Raw genomic sequence first — 22,919 nt, 5'->3', positions numbered from 1 at the left:
AATATCAATGGGGTGAGGGCGGTTAACACTGTCAGTGGGGTTAGGGGGGGCTTGACACTGTCAGTGGGGTGGGGTGGTAGCTCTGTCAGGGTGGTGGGTGAAAGTTAACACTGTCAGTGGGTGAGGGGGTGTTGCTTTGTCAGTGCAGTGAGGGGTGGTTAATACTGTCAGTGGGGTGAGGGGGGTAGCTCTGTCAGTGGGTGAGGGGGTGTTAACACTGTCAGTGGGTGAGGGGGGTAGCTCTGTCAGGGGGGTGTGGGGTTAGCTCTGTCAGTGAGGTGGGGGGGGTAGCTCTGTCAGTGGGGTGGGGGGGTAGCTCTCTCAGTGGAGTGGGGGGGTAGCTCTGTCAGTGGAGTGGGGGGTAGCTCTGTCAGTGGGGTAAGTGGGGATTAACACTGTCAGTGAGGTGCGGGGGTAGCTCTGTAAGTAAGGTGGGAGGGTTAACACTGTCAGTGATGCGAGGCGGGGTAGCTCAGTCAGTGGGGTGGGGGGTAGCTCTGTCAGTGGGGTGAGGGGGGGGGTTAACACTGTCAGTGAGGTGCGGGGGTAGCTCTGTCAGTAAGGTGAGGGGGGTAGCTGTCAGTGGGGTGAGGTGGGGTATCTCTGTCAGTGCAGTGAGGGGTGGTTAACACTGTCAGTGGGGTGAGGGGGAGTTAACACTGTCAGTGGGGTGAGGAGGTGTTAACACTGTCATTGGGGTGAGGGGGGGTAGCTCTGTCAGTTGGGTGGGGGGGTAGCTCTGTCAGTGGGTCGAAGGGGGTAGCTCTGTCAATGGGGTGATGGGGGGTAGCTCTGTCAGTGGGGTGAGGGGGGATAGCTCTGTCAGTGGGGTGGGGGGGGGGGTTAACACTGTCAGTGAGGGGAGGGGGGGTAGCTCTGCCAGTTGGGTGAGGGGGGGTAGCTCTGTCAGTGGGGTGGATGGGTTAACACTGTCAGCGGGGTGAGAGCGTGGTAGCTCTGTCAGTGGGGTGACGGTTTGGGTAGCTCTATCTGTGGGGTGGGGGGGTAGCTTTGTCAGCGGGGTAAGGGGTGCAGTAGCTCTGTCAATGGGGTGTGGGAGTTAACACTCAGTAATGCGAGGCGGGGTAGCTCAGTAAGTGGGGTGAGGGGGGGCTAACACTGTCAGTGATGTGCGGGGGTAGCTCTGTCAGTGGGGTAAAAGGGGGGTTAACACTGTCAGTGGGGTGAAGGGGGGTGTTTTCACCGTCAGTGGGGCGAGGGGGAGTTAACACTGTCAGTGGGGTGAAGGGTGGTTAACACTGTCATTGGGGTGAGGGGGGGTAGCTCTGTCAATGGTTGATGGGGAGTAGCTCTGTCAGTGGGGTGAGGTTGGTTAACACTGTCAGTGGGGTGAGGGGGTAGCTCTGTCAATGGGGTGAAGTGGGGGTAGCTCTGTCAGTGTGGTGAGGGGGGGTAGCTCTGTCAGTGAGGTGATGGGGGTAGCTCTGTCAGTTGGGTGTGGCTTAGCTCTGTCAGTGGGGTGAGGGGTTAACAATGTCAGTGGGGTGGGGGGGAGCTCGGTCAGTGGTGTGAGTGTGCGGGGTAGCTCTGTCAGTGGACTGAGGGGGGGTTAACAATATCAATGGGGTGAGGGCGGTTAACACAGTCAGTGGGGTTAGGGGGGGCTTGAAACTGTCAGTGGGGTGAGGTGGTAGCTCTGTCAGGGTGGTGGGGGGGAGTTAACACTGTCAGTGGGTGAGGGGGTGTTGCTTTGTCAGTGCAGTGAGGGGTGGTTAATACTGTCAGTGGGGTGAGGGGGGTAGCACTGTCAGTGGGTGAGGGGGTGTTAACACTGTCAGTGGGTGATGGGGGGTTAATACTGTCAGTGGGTGAGGGGTGGTTAACACCGTCAGTGCGGTGAGGGGGGGTTAACACTGCCAGTGGGCTGGGGGGGTAGCTCTGTCAATGGGGTGAGGCGGGGCTAACACTGTCAGTGAGGTGCGGGGGTAGCTCTGTCAGTGGGGTAAGGGGGGGGTTCACACTGTCAGTGAGGTGCGGGGGTAGCTCTGTCAGTGCAGTGAGGGGTGGTTAACACTGTCAGTGGGGTGAAGGGGGGTGTTTTCACCGTCAGTGGGGCGAGGGGGAGTTAACACTGTCAGTGGGGTGAGGGGTGGTTAACACTGTCATTGGGGTGAGTGGCAGTAGCTCTGTCAATGGTTGATGGGGGTAGCTCTGACAGTGGGGTGAGAGGGGTTAACACTGTCAGTGGGATGAGGGGGTAGCTCTGTCAATGGGGTGAAGTGGGGGTAGCTCTGTCAGTGTGGTGAGGGGGGGTAGCTCTGTCAGTGAGGTGATGGGGGTAGCTCTGTCAGTTGGGTTTGGGTTAGGTCTGTCAGTGGGGTGAGGGGTTAACAATGTCAGTGGAGTGGGGGGGAGCTCTGTCAGTGGTGTGAGGGTGCGGGGTAGCTCTGTCAGTGGACTGAGGGAGGGTTAACAATATCAATGGGGTGAGGGCGGTTAACACTGTCAGTGGGGTTAGGGGGGGCTTGACACTGTCAGTGGGGTGGGGTGGTAGCTCTGTCAGGGTGGTGGGTGAAAGTTAACACTGTCAGTGGGTGAGGGGGTGTTGCTTTGTCAGTGCAGTGAGGGGTGGTTAATACTGTCAGTGGGGTGAGGGGGGTAGCTCTGTCAGTGGGTGAGGGGGTGTTAACACTGTCAGTGGGTGAGGGGGGTAGCTCTGTCAGGGGGGTGTGGGGTTAGCTCTGTCAGTGAGGTGGGGGGGGTAGCTCTGTCAGTGGGGTGGGGGGGTAGCTCAGTCAGTGGGGTGGGGGGGTAGCTCTCTCAGTGGAGTGGGGGGGTAGCTCTGTCAGTGGAGTGGGGGGTAGCTCTGTCAGTGGGGTAAGTGGGGATTAACACTGTCAGTGAGGTGCGGGGGTAGCTCTGTAAGTAAGGTGAGGGGGGTAGCTCTGTCAGTGGGGTGAAGGGGGGGTGTTTTCACTGTCAGTGGGGTGAGGGGGAGTTAACACTGTCAGTGGGGTGAGGGGGGGTGTTTTCACTGTCAGTGGGGTGAGGAGGAGTTAACACTGTCAGTGGGGTGAAAGGGGGTGTTTTCACTGTCAGTGGGGTGAGGGGGAGTTAACACTGTCAGTGGGGTGAGGGGTGTTTAACACTGTCATTGTGGTGAGGGGGGGTAGCTCTGTCAGTGGGGTGGGAGGGTTAACACTGTCAGTGATGCGAGGCGGGGTAGCTCAGTCAGTGGGGTGGGGGGTAGCTCTGGCAGTGGAGTAGGGGGTAGCTCTGTCTGTGGGGTGAGGGGGTTAACACTGTCAGTGAGGTGCAGGGGTAGCTCTGTCAGTGCAATGAGGGGTGGTTAACACTGTCAGTGGGGTGAAGGGGGGTGTTTTCACTGTCAGTGGGGTGAGGGGGGCTTAACACTATCAGTGGGGTGAGGGGGGGTAGCTCTGTCAATGGGGTGATGGGGTGTAGCTCTGTCAGTGGGGTGTGGGGCGGGTAGCTCTATCTGTGGGGTGGGGGGGGGGTAGCTCTGTCAGTGGGGTGGGGGGGGTAGCTCTGTCAGTGGGGTGATGGGGCAGGTAGCTCTATCTGTGGGGTGAGGGGGGGTAGCTCTGTCAGTGGGGTGGGGGGGTTAACACTGTCATGAGGTGAGGGGGGGGTAGCTCTGTCAGTGGGGTGAGGGGGGGTAGCTCTGTCAGTGGGGTGGGTGGGTTAACACTGTCAGCGATGTGAGGGCGTGTTAGCTCTGTCAGTGGGGTGACGGTTTGGGTAGCTCTATCTGTGGGGTGGGGGGGTAGCTCTGTCAGTGGGGAAAGGGGGTGTGGTAGCTCTGTCAGTGGGGTGGGGGGTTAACACTGTCAGTGATGCGAGGTGGGGTAGCTCTGTCAGTGGGGTGGGGGGGTAGCTCTGTCAGTGGGGTGGGTGTGTAGCTCTGTCAATGCAGTGAGGGGGGTTGCTCTGTCAGTGAGGTGAGGGTGGGGGTGGCTCTGTCAGTGCAGTGAGGTGTGGTTAACACTGTCAGTGATGTGAGGGGGGGGTGTTTACACTGTCAGTGGAGTGAGGGGGAGTTAACACTGTCAGTGGGGTGAGGGGCTAGCTCTGTCAGTGGAGTGATGGGGGTTAGCTCTGTCAGTTGGGTGGGGGGTTGCTCTGTCAGTGAGCTGAGGTGGGGGTGGCTCTGTCAGTGCAGTGAGGGGTGGTTAACACTGTCAGTGATGTGATGGGGGTTAACACTGTCAGTGATGTGATGGGGGTTAACACTGTCAGTGTGGTGAGGTGGGGTAGCTCTGTCAGTGGGGTGAGAGGTGTAGCTCTGTCAGTGAGGTGGGGGGTAGCTCTGTCAGTGGGGTGAGGGGTAGCTCTGTCAGTGGGGTGAGAGGTGTAGCTCTGTCAGTGAGGTGGGGGGTAGCTCTGTCAGTGGGGTGAGGGGTAGCTCTGTCAGTGGGGTGGGGGGGTAGCTCTGTCAGTGGGGTGAGGGGTGTAGCTCTGTCAGTGAGGTGGGGGGTAGCTCTGTCAGTGGGGTGGGGGGGTAGCTCTGTCAGTGGGGTGAGGGGGTGGGTTAGCTCTGTCAGTGGGGTGAGGGGGTGGGTTAGCTCTGTCAGTGGGGTGGGGGAGGTTAAAACAGTCAGTGGGTGAGGAGGGGTAGCTTTGTCAATGGGCTGAGGGGGGGGGGTTAACGCTGTAAGTGGGGTGAGTGGGTAGCACTGTCAGTGGGGTGGGGGGTAGCTCTATCAGTGGGGTTGGGGGGGTAGCTCTGTCACTGGGCTGAGGGGGGGTAGCACTGTCAGTGGCATGAGGGGTGGGTTAACACTGTCAGTGAGGTGAGGGGGGGATAAAACTGTCAGTGCAGTGAGGGGGGGTAGCTCTGTCAGTGGGGTGGGGGTTAACACTGTCAGTGGGGTGAGGGGCGGGGTAACACTGTCAGTGGGGTGAGTGGGTAGCACTGTCAGTGGAGTGGGGGGTAGCTCTATCAGTGGGGTGGGGGGGTAGCTCTGTCAGTGGGGTGAGGGGAAGTAGCTTTGTCAACGGGGTGAAGGGGGTTAACACTCAGTGGGTGAGGGGGGTAGCTCTGTCAGTTGGGTGGGTGGGTAGCTCTTTCAGCGGGGTGAAGGGGGTTAACACTGTCAGTGGGTGAGGGGGGGTTAACACTGTCAGTGAGGTGAGGAGTTAACACTCTCAGTGGAGCGAGGGGGGTAACTCAGTCAATGGGATGAGGGGGGGCTTAACACTGTCAGTGGGATGAGGTTGGGTAGCTCTGTCAGTGGGGTGGGGGGTAGCTCTGTCAGTGGGGTGAGGGGCGGTTAACAGTCAGTGGGTGAGGGGGGTGTAGCTTTTTCAATGCAGTGAGGGGTGGTTAACACCGTCAGTGCGGTGACAGGGTTTAACACTGCCAGTGGGGTGGGGGTGGCTCTGTCAGTTGGGTGAGGGGGGTAGCTCTATCAGTGGAGAGGGGGAGTTGCTCTGTTAGATGGGTGAGGTGGAGTTAACACTGTCAGTGGGGTGAGTGGGGGTAGCACAGTCAGTTGGGTGGGAGGGTAGCTCTGTCACTGGGGTGAGGGGGGTAGCTCTATCAGTGGGGTGGTGGGGGTAGCTCTGTCGCTGGGGTGAGGGGGGTAGCTCTGTTAGTGGGGTGAGGGGGGTAGCTCTGTCAGTAGGGTGAGGGGGTATTTATTTTAACGCAAGGAGTCTAATGAATAAGGCAGATGAGTTGAGGGCATGAATTAACACATGGAAGTATGATGTCATTGTTGTCACAGAGACATGGTTGAGAGAGGGGCAGGATTGGCAGCTCAATCTTCCAGGATATAGGGTCTTCAGGCAAGACAGGGAAGGAGGTAAAAGAGGAGGGGGTATCACAATATCGATCAAGGAATCAATTACAGCCGTAAGGAGGGATGACATCTTAGAAAGCTCCTCAAATGAAGCCACATAGGTAGAACTGAAAAACAAAAAAGGAGCAATCACATTGCTGGGAGTGTACTATAGGCCCCCAAACAGTCAGAGAGAAATAGAAGAGCAGATATGTAGGCAAGTTTCAGAGAAGTGTAAAAATAATAGGGTAGTAATAGTGGGGGATTTCAACTTCCCCAACATTAACTGGCTTAGTCATAGTGTGATAAGTTTAGAGGGAGCAGAATTCTTAAAATGCATCCAGGAAAGCTTTTTAAGCCAGTACGTAGAAGGTCCTACAAGAGAGGGGGCGGTCCTGGACTTAATTTTAGGGAATGAAGCTGGGCAAGTGGTAGAGGTTTCAGTGGGGGAGCATTATGCAGATAGTGATCATAACTCTGTTAGATTCAAGGTTGTTATGGAAAAGGACAAGGATGGGCCAGAAATCACAGTTCTAAACTGGGGGAAGGCTGATTTTAATAAGATCAGAAATGATCTGGCCAGAGTAGACTGGGAACAGGTAAATCTGCGTCAGAGCAGTGGGACTCATTCAAGAAGGAAATAGGGAGAGTACAGGGCCAACATATCCCAGTAAAGACAAAGGGTGGGACCAACAAAACCAGGGAACCCTGGATGTCGAGGGATATACAGGATTGGATAAAGAGAAAAAGGGAGGATTATGGCAGATACCAAAACAGCGGAAACCCTAGAGGGGTATAGAATGTGTAGGGGGGAACTTAAAAAGGAAATTAGGAGAGCAAAAAGGGGGCATGAAGGAACATTGGTAGGCAAAATAAAGGAAAATCCAAAGTTATTTTACAAGTACATCATTAGTAAGAGGATAACTAGGGCTCATTAAGGACCATAGTGGTAACTTGTGTGTGGAGCCGGAAGACATAGGTAGGGTTCTAAATGCATACTTTGTGTCAGTGTTCACAAGTGAGAGGGACGACATGGGTATGGAAATCAGGCAGAAGGACTATGATATAATTAAAGAAATTAGCATAGAAAGGGAGGAGGTTCTAAGTGGTCTGGCAAGCTTAAAAGTAGATAAATCTCCAGGTCTGGATGAAATGTATCCCAGGTTGTTGAGTGACGCAAGGGAGGAGATAGCAGGGGCACTGGCAATAATTTTCAAAACCTCTCTGGCCACAGGAGAGGTATCGGAGGACTGGAGGACAGACAACGTGGTACCGTTATTCAAGAAGGGAGAAAAGGATAAACCAGGGAACTACAGGCCAGTCAGTCTAACCTCAGTGGTGGGGAAACTATTGGAAGCAATTCCAAGGGACAGAATTAATCTACACTTGGAGAGGCAGGGATTAATCAAGGGCAGTCAGCATGGTTTTGTTAAGGGGACATCACGTCTGACCAATTTGATTGAATTTTTCGAAGAGGTGATCAGGTGTGTAGATGAGGGCAATGCATTTGATGTAGTCTACTTGGACTTTAGCAAGGCTTTTGATAAGGTCCTGCATGGGAGACTGATAAAGAAGTTAAGAGCCCAAGGGATCCAAGGCAATTTGGCAAATTGGATCCAGAATTGGCTGAGTGGCAGGAAGCAGAGGGCGATGGTCGAGGGGTGTTTTTGTGACTGGATACCTGTGTCCAGTGGGGTTCCACAGGGATCAGTGTTGGGTCCCTTGCTATATAAACAATTTAGACTTGAATGTAGGAGGGTTGATCACTCAGTTTGCGGATGACATGAAAATTGGTGGGGTGGTAAATAGTGACGAGGATAGCCTTAGATTACAGGAGGATATAGACGGGCTGGTCAGATGGGCTGATCAGTGGCAAAAGGAATTTAATCCAGATAAGTGAGAAGTGATGCACTTGGGCAAGACAAACAAGGCACGGGAATGCACGGTGAATGGTAGGACCCTGGGAAGTACCGAGAATCAGAGGGACCTTGGTGTGCATGTCCACCGGTCCCTTAAGGTAGCGGGACAGATAGATAAGGTTGTTAAGGAGGCATATGGGATACTTGCCTTTATTAGTCGAGGCATAGAATATAAGAGCAGGGAAGTTATGCTGCAACTGTATAAAACGCTGGTTAGGTCACAGCTAGAGTATTGCGTGCAGTTCTGGAATCCGCATTATAGGAAGGATGTGATTGCACTAGAGAGAGTGCAGAGGAGATTTACCAGGATGTTACCTGGGCTGGAGAGTTTTAGTTATGAGGAGAGATTGGATAGACTGGGGTTATTTTCCTGGAGCAGAGGAGATTGAGGGGGGATATGATTGAGGTGTATAAAATTATGAGGGGCATACATAGGGTAGCGAGGAAGGAACTTTTCCCCTTGGTGGAGGGATCAATAACCAGGAGGCATAGATTTAAGGTAAAGGGGCAGGAGGTTTAGAGGAGATGTGAGGAAGAATTTTTTCACCCAGAGGGTGGTGGGAATCTGGAACTCATTGCCTGAAAGGGTGGTAGAGGCAGAAACCCTCATAACATTTAAGCAGTATTTGGGTGTGCACTTGCGATGCCATGGCATACAAGGCTATGGGCCTAGTGCTGGAAAATGGGATTAGAATAGTTAGGTGCTTAAAGTTTGACAGGTGCAGACCCGATGGGCCGAAGGGCCTTTTTTTTGTGCGGTAGACCTCCATAACTCTATGGTGCTGCTGAGACTAAACCATTTTTATGGATACAGCAGCGCCACTGCCAGGATTTGTGAAATACTGCAGCTATCATTAACTCACATCGAGTCCAATTTAGAAAGGGTGAAATTGTATGACCAGGAAGGAATTAAGCTGGCTGCAATATCTCAGAGATTATTTATGACAGGAAACCATTGGAAAGATATTGATTGCCTATATAACTACCCTACAGAATAGGGGAGAATTCAGGCGGAAGCAATTAGTTACTAACTCAATGACTGTGGCTAGCCTGAATTATTACTATTAATGAACAGTTCAGAGTTTAACATTATGGGGAAACCGAGCCTCGTCTCCCTTCGAGTAATTCAACTATATTCAGCGGCAATTGGGATCATTTGTGTTTATTCAGTATGATTGCAGAAGCAGCTTGAAAGCTGAAACTAGATCAAGTAATAATTATTCTCAGACATAATATGCTGTCTAATGAATGTGTTTTGAAACCTGCAGTGAATTGATGGTGTCCTAGATATTTATGTAGCTGCCCGAGGGGGGAATTGCATCCAGAAATATTCCTTATATAATGACAAAGGATATTATTAATAGGATATTTACAGATTTCCACAGGGAGAGGAGGGGAGAAACACTTGCAAACTTCCATTCCCTTTTCCCTGTGCTCATTTGTTTCCTGTGATTCCAATCCACAATAATTATCTCCTAAATATCCCTTGGGGTGGTGGGGGGGGTGGGGGTGGGTAAGTATTTGCACAGGAGACATGTTAATGTCACTTCATTTATTTCCCCATAATCAACAAGATTTTATTGTGGGGTGAAAGGTCGTCGACCTGAAAAGGTTAATTCTGTTTTTCTCCCCACTGATGCTGCCAGAGCTGATGAGTGTTTCCATTATATTTCTCTTTGAGATTTGCAACATGCACAGTGTATCTTGTGTTGTATATGTGTTGTACCTTGCTTCATTCCTGTGCAGAAGGTATTGCTGTACCATAAGGCTAAGATGGATGTCTGCTCAATTACACTCGCGCACACACACACAGTGGGGACAGACAATCCCCTTCACTGTGGCTGGTGAAGGGAGGTACCTCAGCTGAAGAAAAAGCTGACGAGACACAGAAGTTCTGCCAGCACTTGAAATGAAAGTTTGGTTAAAGTTCTGCATTTGAACACCCTGAGATAAATAAAAAGACTTGCATTATACAGTGCCTTTCACAATCTCAGAACATCCCAAAGCCCTTTACAGCCAATTAAATACTTATGAGTCCAATCACTTGTATCGTAGGAAACACGACAATTTGCACATGGCAAACTCACACACACAGCAATTCGATAATGACGAGGTGATGTTTTTTCTGATGTTGATTGAGGGATAAATATTGACCAGGTCATAAGAATGAATACTTAAAGGAAGAAAGACTAACCTGCATTTATATAGCACCTTTCATAGCCACAGAATGCTGCCAAGTGCTTTACAGTCAATGATGTACTTATGAAGTGTGATAGAAATGCATCAAGGTTTCAATACAAAACCAGGCCATTTGGCCCAGTCTGTGTTAGCATTTACCTTCCACACTAGCATATAGTTCTAATGATACACCTTGTTTCCATATCCCTTCAGTCCATTTTCCTTCATCCTGATCTAGAACCATTGCCTTTGATTTTACCCAATTAGAACTTGCATTTATATAGCTCCCTTTCACAGCCTCAAAACATCACAAAGCACTTTACAGGCAATGATTTTTTTTTTTTGAAGCGTAGTCACTGCTGTAAGACAAGCAACAGTCCAACTTGTGCTCACAGCAAGCTCCCACAAACAACAATGTGATAATGACCGGATAGCCTGTTTTGGCGATGATGATTGAGAGATAATTATTGGCCAGGGCACCATTGAGAATCCCCGTGCTCTTCTTCAAATTAGTGCCATGGGGTCTACCGCACCCACTCAAGGGTAGATAGTTTGACATCTCACTCAGAAGCGATCCTACAAAAGTGCAGCACTCACTCAGCAGTGCACCCTGGTGTTAAAGTACATCATCTTAGACCAGACTGTATCAGGAGTGGTTGCGATTGAATTCGCAAGAGTTCTCCCAATCTTCTGCTGTGTAGCTGCTTCTGCCATTTTTACTGGGATCTTAGGCAAGCAGGAAAGCTTGGTGGGAATGAATTCCCATTCTCCCCTTCCACGGCATGGGATAGAAGAATAACCTCTCCCTTAGACTAAAAAAGTGGAAAATGCTCGAAGTACTCAGCAGGTCAGGCAGCAACTGCAAACAGAGAAACAGAGTTAACGTTTCAAGTCAATGACCTGGGTTCTGGTGTAAGGTCATCGACCTGAGGCAGTAACTCAGTTTCTCTCTCCACAGATGCTGCTAGACCTGCTGAGTAATTTTCTAGCAATTTGTGTTTTTATACAGCGCAAATAGTTTGCTGCTGAGAGGTTTCGGCTGCTGGTGTTAAGCGACAGTCCCATCATTGGAGTACAACATCTTCCATTTATATTACACCTTTAACATCCCAAGGCGCTTCTCAGGAGCAATTGTGACCAAAAACTGACACCAATTCATAGAATTAGGTTGGGTGATAAAAGGTCTGGTTAAAGACATAGGTTTTAAGGAGTATCTTAAAAGGAGGAAAGAGGAAAGTAGAGAGGTGTAGAGGTTTGGGGAGGAAATTCCAGTGCTTAGGGCCCAGATTGGGGAAGGAACAGCACTACTGGGGTGCAAATTATTGGGGCATTTCCTTACCTGCTTCAACCTTTGTAAAGATCGCTAGATTAAAGTAACAGTAATTCAGGAGGTAAAGTGCATTCACAGTGTATTAATACACTCATGTTAATGTGAAGGAGGAAGATATCTGGCACCCTCAAGTGGCAGCCACAGATATTTCCAGGGAACTCTTCCATGCCCAAAACAGGGTGTTTAAATCCATTCTTGTAAACCTTTATACGGAGGCTCACTAAAAATAGGGGGGACGAAAATGGAAAGTGCCCATCAATCAAATTACTGAATGATACAGCACAGAAAAGGCCATTCAGCCCATTGTGCCTGTGCTGGCCCTTTGAAAGCACTACCCTATTTAGCCCCACCCTCCTCTGTTCTTTTCCCCTGGCCCTGCAAACTGCTGCTTTAAGGAAAGATATCCAATTTCCTCACCTTGATTAAACTCCTGCACAATTTCCTCGGTGGTGATTTCCATCTATTCTATGTAAGCACAATTTAACATGTAAATGATTGAGAATTTAAATGCTATTAACCTGACAACACATGATCTATGGACTCGAGTGCAGCAGATCTTTCATTTTTATTTTATAAAGAGGACCTGCAATTTGCAACATATCGTAACCAAATGTTCATAATCATGCAAACAATTTATTTTATACTTTATTTTAATCATTGTCCTTAATAGTTATAAATTATGATTGCTCGTTTTATCTATATCGTCATTACAATGCAACATCTGCCACCATAGTGATTTTTCAATAAACCAACCAATTACATCAGGTTGGGCCCGTATCCTTTGGAGTTTAGAAGATTAAGGGTGATCTTATTGAAACATACAAGATCCTGAGGAGATTTTACAGGGTGGATGCTGAAAGGATGTTTCCCAATTGTGGGAAAGACTGGAACTAGGGGACACAGTTTAAAAGTAAGGGGTCTCCCATGAGACAGAGATGAGAAGAATTTTTTTTCCTCTCAGAGGGTTGCGAGTCCTTGAAACTCTCTTCCCCAGAGTGGTGGAGGCTGAGTCAATGGATATTTTTTAAGGCAGAGGTAGATAGATTTTTCACTAACGAGGGAGTCAAAGGTTATCATGGGGCAGGGGGTGGGGGAGGTGGAATGTGGAGTTGAGGCCACAATCAGATCAGCCATGATCTTACTGAATGGTGGAACAGGCTCAAGAGGCCAAATGGCCTACTCCTGCTCCTAATTCGTATGTCCATACATATGTCTGCTTTTAACTGGAGTGGTAAATGATCTAGTACAGGACATGTGAAAAAATGAAAGCTGTTTTTTTTCATGCACCTTATGCATTCCTCACCTGATGTTATGCATTGAGATAGCAGCCAGGTCAGGACTCAGTCTTTAAGTGAGTGAAAGCACAGCAAATTCCCAGGACCTGCTTCTAAAACAAGTATTTGCAGAGATGGTGGATGCACTGGTCCGGATTTTCCAAAATTCCCTAGATCCTGTAGTGGACCTCCATGGAATTGAAGTTAGCAAATGTAACTCCTAATCAAGAGGCAGGAGGTGGTGGTGTAGTGGTATTGTCACTGGACTGGTATTCCAGAGACCCAGGGTAATGTGCTGGGGACCTGGTTCCAATCCCAGCATGGCAGAGAGTGAAATTTGAATTCAAATAAAAATCTGTAATTAAAAGTCGGACGACGACGACCATGAAACCATCGTCGATTGTTGTAAAAAACCCAGCTGGTTCACCAATGCACCTTAAGGGTGGGAAATCTGCTGTCCTTACCTGGCCTACATGTGACTCCAGACTGACAGCATGTGGTTGACTCCTAACTGCCCTCTGAAATGGTCTAGTGAGCTGCTTAGTTATATCAAGCCACTAAGGAGTCCAAAATGACAACAGTAAACCCAACCCTGTTGACCCTACAAAGTCCTCCTGACTAACATCTGGAGCTTAGTGCCAAAGTTGGGAGAGCTGTCTCTCAGACCTGTGACATAACCACACTCATGGAAACATCCCTGGCTATGTCCTGTCCCACCAGCAGGACTGACTGAGCAGAGGTGGTGAAACAGTGGTGTCAAGCCAAACATGGGCAAAGAAGCCAACTACAAGAGGTCAGGGCCTAGGAATCCTGTGGTAACTCACCTCCTGACCCCCCCAAAGCCTGTCCATGCACAAGTCAAGAGTGTGATAGAATACCTACCACCACCATGAATGAGTGCAGCTCCAGCACTACAAGAAGCTTGACACCATCCAGGACATAGCAGCCCTCTTGCTTGGCATCCCATCCACAAATATTCATTCCCTCCAGCACCGATGCACTATTAACAGTGTGTATCATCTGCAAGATGCACTGCAGCAACTCACCAAGTCTTCTTAGACAGCATCTTCCAAACCCATGACCACTACTATCTAAAAGGGCAAGTGCAACCCAGACATGTGAACATCCCAACCTGGAAGTTCTCGTCCAAGACACACACCCCCGACTGGGAAATAATGCCATTTCTTCACTGTCACGGTTAAAATCCTGGAACTCCCTTCCTAGCAGCACTGCAGGTGTAACTACACCACATGGACTGCAATGGTTCAAACCACCACCTTCAAGGGTAATCAGGAATGGGCAATAAATGCTGACCTAGCCTGCAATGCCTACAGCCAATAAATGAATTTTTAAAAGTGCTGTGGGACACCTGGAGGTTGTGAAAGGTGCTATATAAATGTATTTTAGTATTGTCACATTTAAGTCTCTTCCTTTTGTATCTTATCCTATATACCTTAAATTGGCAGCAGGAACTGGGAATGAAGACAGTGAGCGGTTCGTTCCCCTTTAAATATTACAAGGTGAGGGGAAGAGAACAGGAAAGGAGAAACACCCTCAAGCACTGCAGACACAATACCCACCACCTCTTGGGAAACTGCTTTGCAAGTGAGGGTGCTTTAGAAAGAAAGGCTTACATTTCTGGAGTGCCTTTCCCAACATCAGGATGTCCCAAAGCACTTTTCAATGTTTGGTTATTGATGATTTACTTAACGAAAGCTCTCTCAAATAGCAGTGCGCTGACAAATGCAGAATTTTATTTTAATAATGTGATTGATGGTTGCAAGATAAATATTGGCCACAACACCAATAATAAATCCCCTCCTCTTCTTCAAAGGCACAGGATCTTCAGTTCACCTGAGAGGGCAGACAGAACCTAAGTTTAAAGTCCTAATGTAGTAAAAAGACCTAATGTAGTAAAGCACTGGGGTGAGAGTCAAGATTTTGTGCTCAAGTCTCTGGCATAGGATTTTTACTCAACCTGCTGACAAGAGTGCAAGCGCTACCATTTGAGCCATAGGAAGCTAAGTCTTACAGAGGATATGCACCATATGGAAGACACACTTATCTGGCCTTAACCCAAAGAGGGATTTCACTGGCAATGATAGAAGATTAGTAGCTATTTTTCTCCAACTGAGGAATAATCTTCTGAGTTAAGAACACCATATTCACACTATACGTGGAACCTTTAAATAAAGACTTGCAAACTTGTACTTATATGCTGCACTTAATGACCACAGCACACCACAAAGCATTTTACAGCCAAAGATGCTTTTGAACCATTGAAATGTGGGAAATCTGTGCACAAGCTCCAAACAACAGTTTGATACTGACCAGATTTTTCTTCTTTCATTGATGCTGAGGGATAAATACAGGTGCAAGACATCAGGGAGAACTCTACTGTGCTGCTTTCAGCTTGTGCCATGAGATCTTTTACATCCACCCAAGATAGTAGATAGGGCCTCAGATTAACATCTTATCCAAAAAAAAAAAAAAGCGCTTTCGACAGTGTAGCATTCACTCAGTACTGCACTGGAGTGTCAGCCTGGTCTTTTGTGCTTTGGTAATTATGTTCTGCTAGTTATTCTGATTGTCCCTGCACAACATTAACAGGATGAGACCTTAGGGAAGTGCTATCCCACCTTGTTGAAAAACATGCTGACACCAATCTCCTCCTGAGTGACAACCTCACAGCCCAAAGAGATTAAACTTCCATTTGCTATCTGAATTACATGACATCTTCATTCGTATTTCTAGGGTGTTGCTGGGCAGAGTCAAGCTCTAGCCTTAGCAGATCAATGCTCCTCTTCATCATAGCCAATGACAGAGGCTCCTGTTGTACCTGCAGATAAGCAAATGCCACAGAAAACTAAAAGGCAATTGCAAAAATGTCAATCAATTTTAGTTAAATTACAACATTAGGTTAATTTTGCAACTCATTCCTCTCCCCTCCATAAAGATGTATTGCACATGTTTTCCTGACTATGCACAGTAATTTCCTCCCAAGACTTTGGTCACAGAGGGCAAGTGAACACTCACTAGCACAGAAGCCCAAGGGCACCCTGATGTTGGGGAGCATTAACTTTACCCTGTGTCTCTCCACTTTGATTTCTCCCAGCCCCCCTTGAGAGTTTCTATGAACTACAGCAATTGGGAGCATCACAGGTGGTGAGCACCACAGCTCTCCTGTACACCAAACATCCAATTACATATTGCTGCTCCAACGCGACAGTAAGGCCATAGAGTCCTCAGCAATTTCCAGCTTGTACCTCAGATTTCCAACTCCGGTTGGACATGTTCCTGGAGGCTTCATCCCATGACCTCCCAGTTACAAGTAGCCCCCAGCTCCAATACGTCTATAACTAATAAGCATGGTTAAAAAGTAAATTAAAAAGTTCAATAAACTCCATTGACTTCGACAGGAACGTAAAATTCCACCCACAGTATACAAAGTGCTGAGAGAGAAAAGATAACTTTTGGAATACAATATCAAGGCAAAGTGATAGCACTGTTCTTCTAGTCATTATCGCATTGTTATTTGCAAGTTCTTACTGTGCCCAAATGGTCTCGTTTCCTATGACAGTGACTACATTTGAAATGTACGTCAATGGATGTGAAGCACTTTAAGAGTCCCAAAAGGCACTAAATAAATATACCTCCTTTCTTCACCCTGATGCTGTTACCCTTCAGATGAGACATTAAACAGAGATGCTGCATGTTTGTCTGTTCATGCATGTGAGAAATATCCTGTGGAATTATCAGGAAGAGGAACAGGACTTACTTCTAAAATGGCTGACTGAATTTCAATGTCATTTAGCTTTTTGCTATTCCCGCGATGTCAAATAATACTTCCACGACCTCAACTTGTCTCCATGTTCATCTAATTTACAAAGTACAGGCCATTCAGCCCAACAATGCCAGTGTCTATGAGCCGCACAAGGTGCCTCTCGTGCCTTGTCATCTCACTCCATCACCAGAACCTTCTGTGCCTTTCTCCATCATATGCTGATCTAGCTTCTGCTTAAATGCATCTGTGCTGTGTACCACAACAACTTGTGTTAGCACATTTCATGTTCAAACCACTTAGCTTCTCTGGAATTCACTACTGGGCTCATTAGTGTCACGTTTTGGTTTTGGACTCCCCCACAAAAGGGACCAAATCTACCTTATCAAGCCCTATGATCTTGAAGAGCTCTATTAGCTCACCCCTCTTTTTTCTCAAGAGAAGATACCCTGCCTCCACAGTAGGTAGAACATCAGTTCAGGCAGTATTGTTAAATCTTTTTTATATTGCTGTGTCTGACACCAACACAACCACCCTTGTGCACCCTGGACACTTTGAATGACATCAGCAATGCATGAGCCACTGCACAAGCACAGAGGGATCTCAACAATGGCACCGATATTGTTCCGTCGTTTCCAGCGCCCCTGCATCGGTTTTCAATACTATGGATGGCTAGAACCTAGGAAAGCAGGTCCAATCAAAGTTCTTTACAAGTTGAACATAATTAAGAAACATCCAACAGCACCAGCACGACATTTCCCACTTTCATCAGATGGCACCACTCTGAAGAGCAATAAAGTTATCCTCAGTATAAAAACAAAATGTTGGAAATACTCAGCTCCGTTTGTCTCTCCAGAGATGCTGCCAAAGTTAATTTTTCAGGTCTGGAGCCTTTCAGAGTTACCTGCAGTGCTCTGACCAACATTTAACCTCGCTCAACACACAAAACCAGGTTATCTAGTCATTATCACATTGGCATCTGTGGGAGCTTACTGTGCACAAATCAGGGGCTACATTTCCTAGATTACAACAGTAACTGCACTTTATGGACTGTCATGTGCTTTGGGCCATCCTGCAGTCATGAAAGGTGCATAATCTTTTTATAAACCAGCTATGATCATGAGATTTGACTTGTGCCAATAGGTAGTCAAGCATGTGTTTGATGCAATATTGTCACAAGAAATCTGATTAAGACAGCCCAAACTCAGATGGAGAACTGTTATAAATGGTCTTTTATTGCATCATTTTGCATATGTTTGTGTGCTACTGAATATCAGGTACTCAACCAACCCTTAGAAAGAGGGGGCCAGTATACACAAGCCTGGGTCCCACAATAATAATGGACAGGCCACATGAAATAGCTCAAGTAAATCTGAAGCAGTTATCATTAATTTAATTAAATTGCACTTATTCAGAATTTCTGCCTTCAATTCTTTCCCATAGCAGCCTTCACCAGCCAATTCAATCACCTCACGCTACCTTTCTCTCGCCCCTTCTCCTTCCTCAGTCAGAAGTGTGTGCATGTGTTCAAGACCCACTCCAGCATAACAATCTTAGTGGAAGTTGGAGGGAGCACTATGCAGGTTATGCAGGAGGTCCTTCAGATGAGACGTTGAACTGAGCTGGATTTACCAGATCCCAAAGTGTGTTTTTTTTTTTAAGAAAGTCGCGCAGGGTTGCACTTCCCGCTGTCCTGGTCAGTATTTATCCCTAAACTGAAATCACTAGATTGGCTTGTCATTTACCACCTTACATTGCTGCATGTTTGTAGGAAGTATGGCAACTAGTGACAACACTTCAAAAAGTACTTCATTGATTGTCAAGCACTTGGGGCACCCGAATTGCTCTACAATAAAGAAAAATTCTCTACCACCCCCACACCTTCCCTTCCATTTTCTACAAGTTATGGATTGTCCCATGCTTGGGCTGGTAAAGCCATTTAGCCTCAGGAATCTGCACCTTTGAAACAAATTCCCTTAGAACTAAGGAAAAAAAACCACGTGTGACCAGAAAACCAGTTTTATTTCTTTGTGCATTAGCTATGAACAGAGCAATTCCAACTGCATTGCATACGTCACTGGGGATGAGCAATTTCACAGGGTTGCAATACCATACAGAAGTGAACATCAGAGCTGCTTGCAACTGAACAAAAATGTTCAAAACATTGGGTGTTTGTGGAAGACACCATGAGATAATTCACCAACAGAAAACTATTAACAAAACTGATGTTACAGTATTGGGATTTTTGCCATAATTCTTAAATAATGCAACACGGAAACCAAACCACTTCAAAATGATCAGGCTATTGGGAAGCTATTATATATACATACTCACACATACAGATGGCAATGACTTGCATATTAAACAATCGACTTGAGCCAAGATGAAGTATATAGATGGCTAGCTTAAAACAACAACCCTTGATTGCAAGGTCAACTAATATCTCAGTCAAGAATACATGTTTGCAGAATTTACAATAATTAAAATACTGCTAAGTCAGGTCCTCATGGTTGGAGACTCACCTGCTGAGGCTACGACAGCATTTAAAAAAAACTAAAAGATGATCAACATCTTAATTCGGACTGCTTGCAATGATCAGGGCAGGTTTACAATTACTTTGACAAGAGCTCAAAGAGGGCTGATGGGTGCATTTGGCATCAGTTGTCCCTGGGGTAGGAGCAAGGGGTAGAATTAAAGTGCAGACAGAAGTCCCCAATCCAGATTGTTACCCCATGACCCCTGTTGGATATGTGCATATGTAGGGATATCAAGGATCAGCTTCATCATGTTCACCTGTCACCTCCCACCCTGCACCCCCACAAACAATCAACAAGCCTACAGTCCCTCACCATTGAGGCTAATGTACAATGGACCTCTTGGCCAGATTTCAGATCTGCCAGCAATTGTGGAGCCATCTCTTGCTTCACCTTCATGAAAACAAGAGCACAAGGCAACAAGAGTGAAGGAAAGACAAAAAAGAGGGGGGTGGGGTAGGGAAAGAGAGACAGAAGGAAAAATAAAATGTGCAAAGAGTATAATGCTTAGAGAATGGAATCACAAGATCATTAATGCTCCATTTGAAACAGATGGCAGCCAGGGTTAGAGAACCAACCAATTTTTCAAACTTAATTGAAGAAAAATTAGTTGTGACAAAGACTGAATGGATGATGGTGATTTGGTTTCACCCAGGCAGAGAGTTGCCAACCTTCCAGGATTGTTCTGCAGTCTCCAGGAATTGAAGATTAATCTCCTGACAACAAAGAAGAAAAATCCTTTCAACACTTGCTTTAGTTATTAAAAAGGATTTTAAATTGGGAAGGAAAGTCTGTTTGAGCGATAGTCAAGCATCAGCCAATTGAGTGATGAAGAGCCTTCTTGCTTTCCCACTGGTCTGGGGAAGGTGTGGCCTTGCAGGTGTAGATATGTTAGATGGCCAATGGGAGGGTGTGGGGTAAGGGATGGGGGCAGGAGGGAAGTCAGGTGATGAAACATCCAGGAATACATCCAGAAATGGCAACCCTACCACTGTTCCAGCCTACAAATAAAAAAAACCTCAAAAAGCTACAAAAAAAAACTAACGAGGAAAAAAAAACCAAACAGTCTGAACACCAGGACTCAATGATAATCAGACTTCCTTGCCTTTGACGGAGAATACCAATGAAAGTCATAACTTGCTTTGACTCTCTAGTTATAGCAACCTGTCTACTACAGTCACCCCATGTGTTTTATAGATTCAGTTCCCTCTTTCTAGAGGTTGGAGTGCCCATGAAAATGAGCCATTGATAAACCATAGGGAATCACTTTCTAGAAATTATTGCACAAGTGTAAATAAAAAAGGTAGGAGCACCGAATCCGATGCGGTTCGAGTGTAAAATAGTTTCATGTAATTCAGTTCCCAACTGCTCACCCCGACTCTTATCCCCAATACCATCTGACGAACTCAACCTGAAAAATAATCAAGCTTTAAATTGGCCGTTTTCTAAAGGTCATACATAACTGCATCGCATAAACTGACACTGCAGAGTAAAGATTACCTCTTGGCCTGTGGAAGCATTTGGAAGGTCAGCTCGGAGACCCCTACAAGCGACACCAGTAGCTTTAAAAACATCGATTGACCTTCTCCCACCTCTAACCAGGATATCACATAATACCTTTAGATATGTTTGACTTTCCTGTACGCTCAAATTGCCACAACAGAATTTCATGCATCAATGTAAAAACTAGAGTAGATTGCGGTTTTAAATGGTAGAACTGTTCGTTCCAGGGACCAGCTGCACTTTTTACTTAATATTCAAAGCACCATAACCAGAATAGGTAAACATGAATCACAGCTGAATGTTTCACATTTACAATGGCAACTTCTGCATTTCGGTTGAGAGTGTGTTTGAGGAAATTGCACTGGTGTGGGTCTTCCACTTGCAGGCCCCAGGAGCCTCCTCCCACCTTGCTGGTCTCCTGTTTCCAACACAGCTATTGAACACGCTCGGTAAAGTTTTCTGGGAACACGCTCCTGGCGGACTTCAGATCTTTCTGCTGGATCCAGTCAATCTCCTTTATGCCCATTAGCCAGCCCTCGTCCTGTGAGGAAAAAAAAGTGACCCAACGTTAGTAAAAAGCCAGCCTTACCACCCTCAGTTGAATCTGGAACTCATTTGTATTTGAGAAAGAGCATTAGCAGGGTAGCCAGGTCATGAGACTTTAAGGGGCGGTCACCCCCAGCCCTTTTTTGCAAATTACCCCAGGTCCAGGTAAGGTTCCCATATTCAACGGTGCTACGGTCAATAGTGGAACCGGAAAATTTTCCATGGTAATGGCAGAAGAGCTAAAACCGAAGGGCAACAGCCTCTTACAGGCGGAGGATCCTTTAAGAAGGGGACTTGCATTTCCTTTAAGCACACGAGCAAGGCAATGGGAAACCACCTCATGTATTTTTTTGCTGGATCATATTGCTCATTGAAATTAAGAATGAGAGGTTCCTACAAGCTCCAGAAGAGAAAGGCCACAAGGTGCAGAGGAAATGAACAGATGGCCTGCCCATGGGCAGGTCACTACTACAACAAAGAACAGCATTGGGCATGTTGCTTTAAGTACAAGATTCAGGCCATTTATTCGAGAGTTTGCTTCTGATTTTTTTTTTATATAAACACGCTCAAATTGGGAGTTAGAATTCAATTAATCTGTAACCTGCTAGTTTCTGGTCACTTCAGAAAGATGGCAACCCAAGATTGCTCAGGAATGTAGGAATGTACCAAGACACCATTGGGGAAACCTTCTGGCAGGACCCAAAAGAAAATAATTTGCATTTATATACAACCTTTTACAACCTCATGACATTGAAAAGTACTTCCATGGGATGTAAAGTGCTTTGGCAACTGTAGTCACTGTTATAACGTAGGAAGTGTGACAGCCAACTTGTGTGCAGAAAGGTCCCACAAAAAATAAAAATGACCAGGTTATAAATATAACATATCTAGTGTCTGAGGGATAAAATATTGCTCAGGTCACCAAAGTGAACCCCCTGGTCTTCAAATCAGCAGCTTGGGATCTTTCATATCAATCCAAGGGCAGACAGAACATCGGTTTAATGTCTCGTCAGAAAGATGACAGCGTAGCACTCCCTCAGCACTGAATGCATCAACCTAGATATTGTGTTCAAGTTACTACCTTCTAACATCCTTAAATCATGTTCCTTGCCAAATACCCATCAGCTGCTCCTTAATTGAAGGGTACGAGAACATTGAACTTGCAACATCTAATTATAAAATTTATGTTTACAAAAATGTTTCCAGAATAAATACAATTCGCCATTTCTCCCATCTCCCACTCTCCATACCCATCTCAGCAATTCAATAGCACTTGACAGTTTCTGTCCTGCACGATTCTATCCCCCACCCCACTCCAAAGTTTATACCCTGACATACAAAAGCAAAATATTTTAGCTCCTTAAATAAAAACAAAGTGCTGGAGGCATTCAGGTCAAGCTGCATCTGTGGAGTGAGAAGGAGTTAACATTACAGGTTGATGAGCCACTCATCATGACAGTTCTGATGAGTCACTGTCCTGAAATGTTTACTCTGCAGCTTCTCTCCCCACAGATGCTGCCAGAGCTGCTTCCAGAATTTCCTGTTTATGTCAGGGGATATCATTGTCACCTTGGAGTCAACAGGTGTGGCTTCAAGCACCACTTTAGATACTTTAGCACAAAATCCACACCAGCACCCTAGCATACTAATGAAGGAGTGCTGCAATGCCTGAAGTGCCCTCTTTCAGATGAGGCGTTTAACCGAAATCCCAACTGCCCTCTTTCAGATGGGTGTAAAAGACTCCATGGCATTATTTCAAAGAGCGGAGGAGGAGTTCTCCCTCATACTGTGCATATTTATTCTGGTGACTTTGTGAATATTTATCCCTCAACCAACATCACAAAAAACAAAACAAAAACAGAATTACCTGGAAAAACTCAGCAGGTCTGGCAGCATCGGCGGAGAAGAAAAGAGTTGACGTTTTGAGTCCTCATGACCCTTCAACAGAACTTGAGTTCGAGTCCAGGAAAGAGCTGAAATATAAGCTGGTTTAAGGTGTGTGCGTGGGGGGGCGGAGAGATAGAGAGACAGAGAGGTGGGGGGGTGGTGTTTGTAGGGACAAACAAGCAGTGATAGAAGCAGATCATCA

General features: G+C 46.9%; 1 protein-coding gene across 8 annotated transcripts in view; it reads right to left on the bottom strand.

Annotated features, from left to right (window-relative positions):
• Positions 1 to 18,250: 18,250 nt before the first annotated feature.
• Positions 18,251 to 22,919, bottom strand: part of LOC121284791 (myc box-dependent-interacting protein 1-like) — a 163,680-nt gene continuing 159,011 nt past the window's right edge. For all 8 annotated transcript variants that reach the window (XM_041200463.1, XM_041200464.1, XM_041200466.1 and 5 more), the window contains one exon: positions 18,251 to 20,825. In XM_041200463.1, the coding sequence (XP_041056397.1) occupies positions 20,718 to 20,825 (108 nt within the window). In that variant the 3' untranslated portion in view covers positions 18,251 to 20,717. The remainder of the gene's footprint in view (positions 20,826 to 22,919) is intronic.

This window comes from Carcharodon carcharias, chromosome 12 (genome assembly GCF_017639515.1).
Source record: "Carcharodon carcharias isolate sCarCar2 chromosome 12, sCarCar2.pri, whole genome shotgun sequence".
Lineage (NCBI taxonomy): Eukaryota > Metazoa > Chordata > Chondrichthyes > Lamniformes > Lamnidae > Carcharodon > Carcharodon carcharias.
The sequence above is the reverse complement of the archived record's forward strand: the minus strand, read 5'-3'. Positions and strand labels throughout refer to the sequence as shown.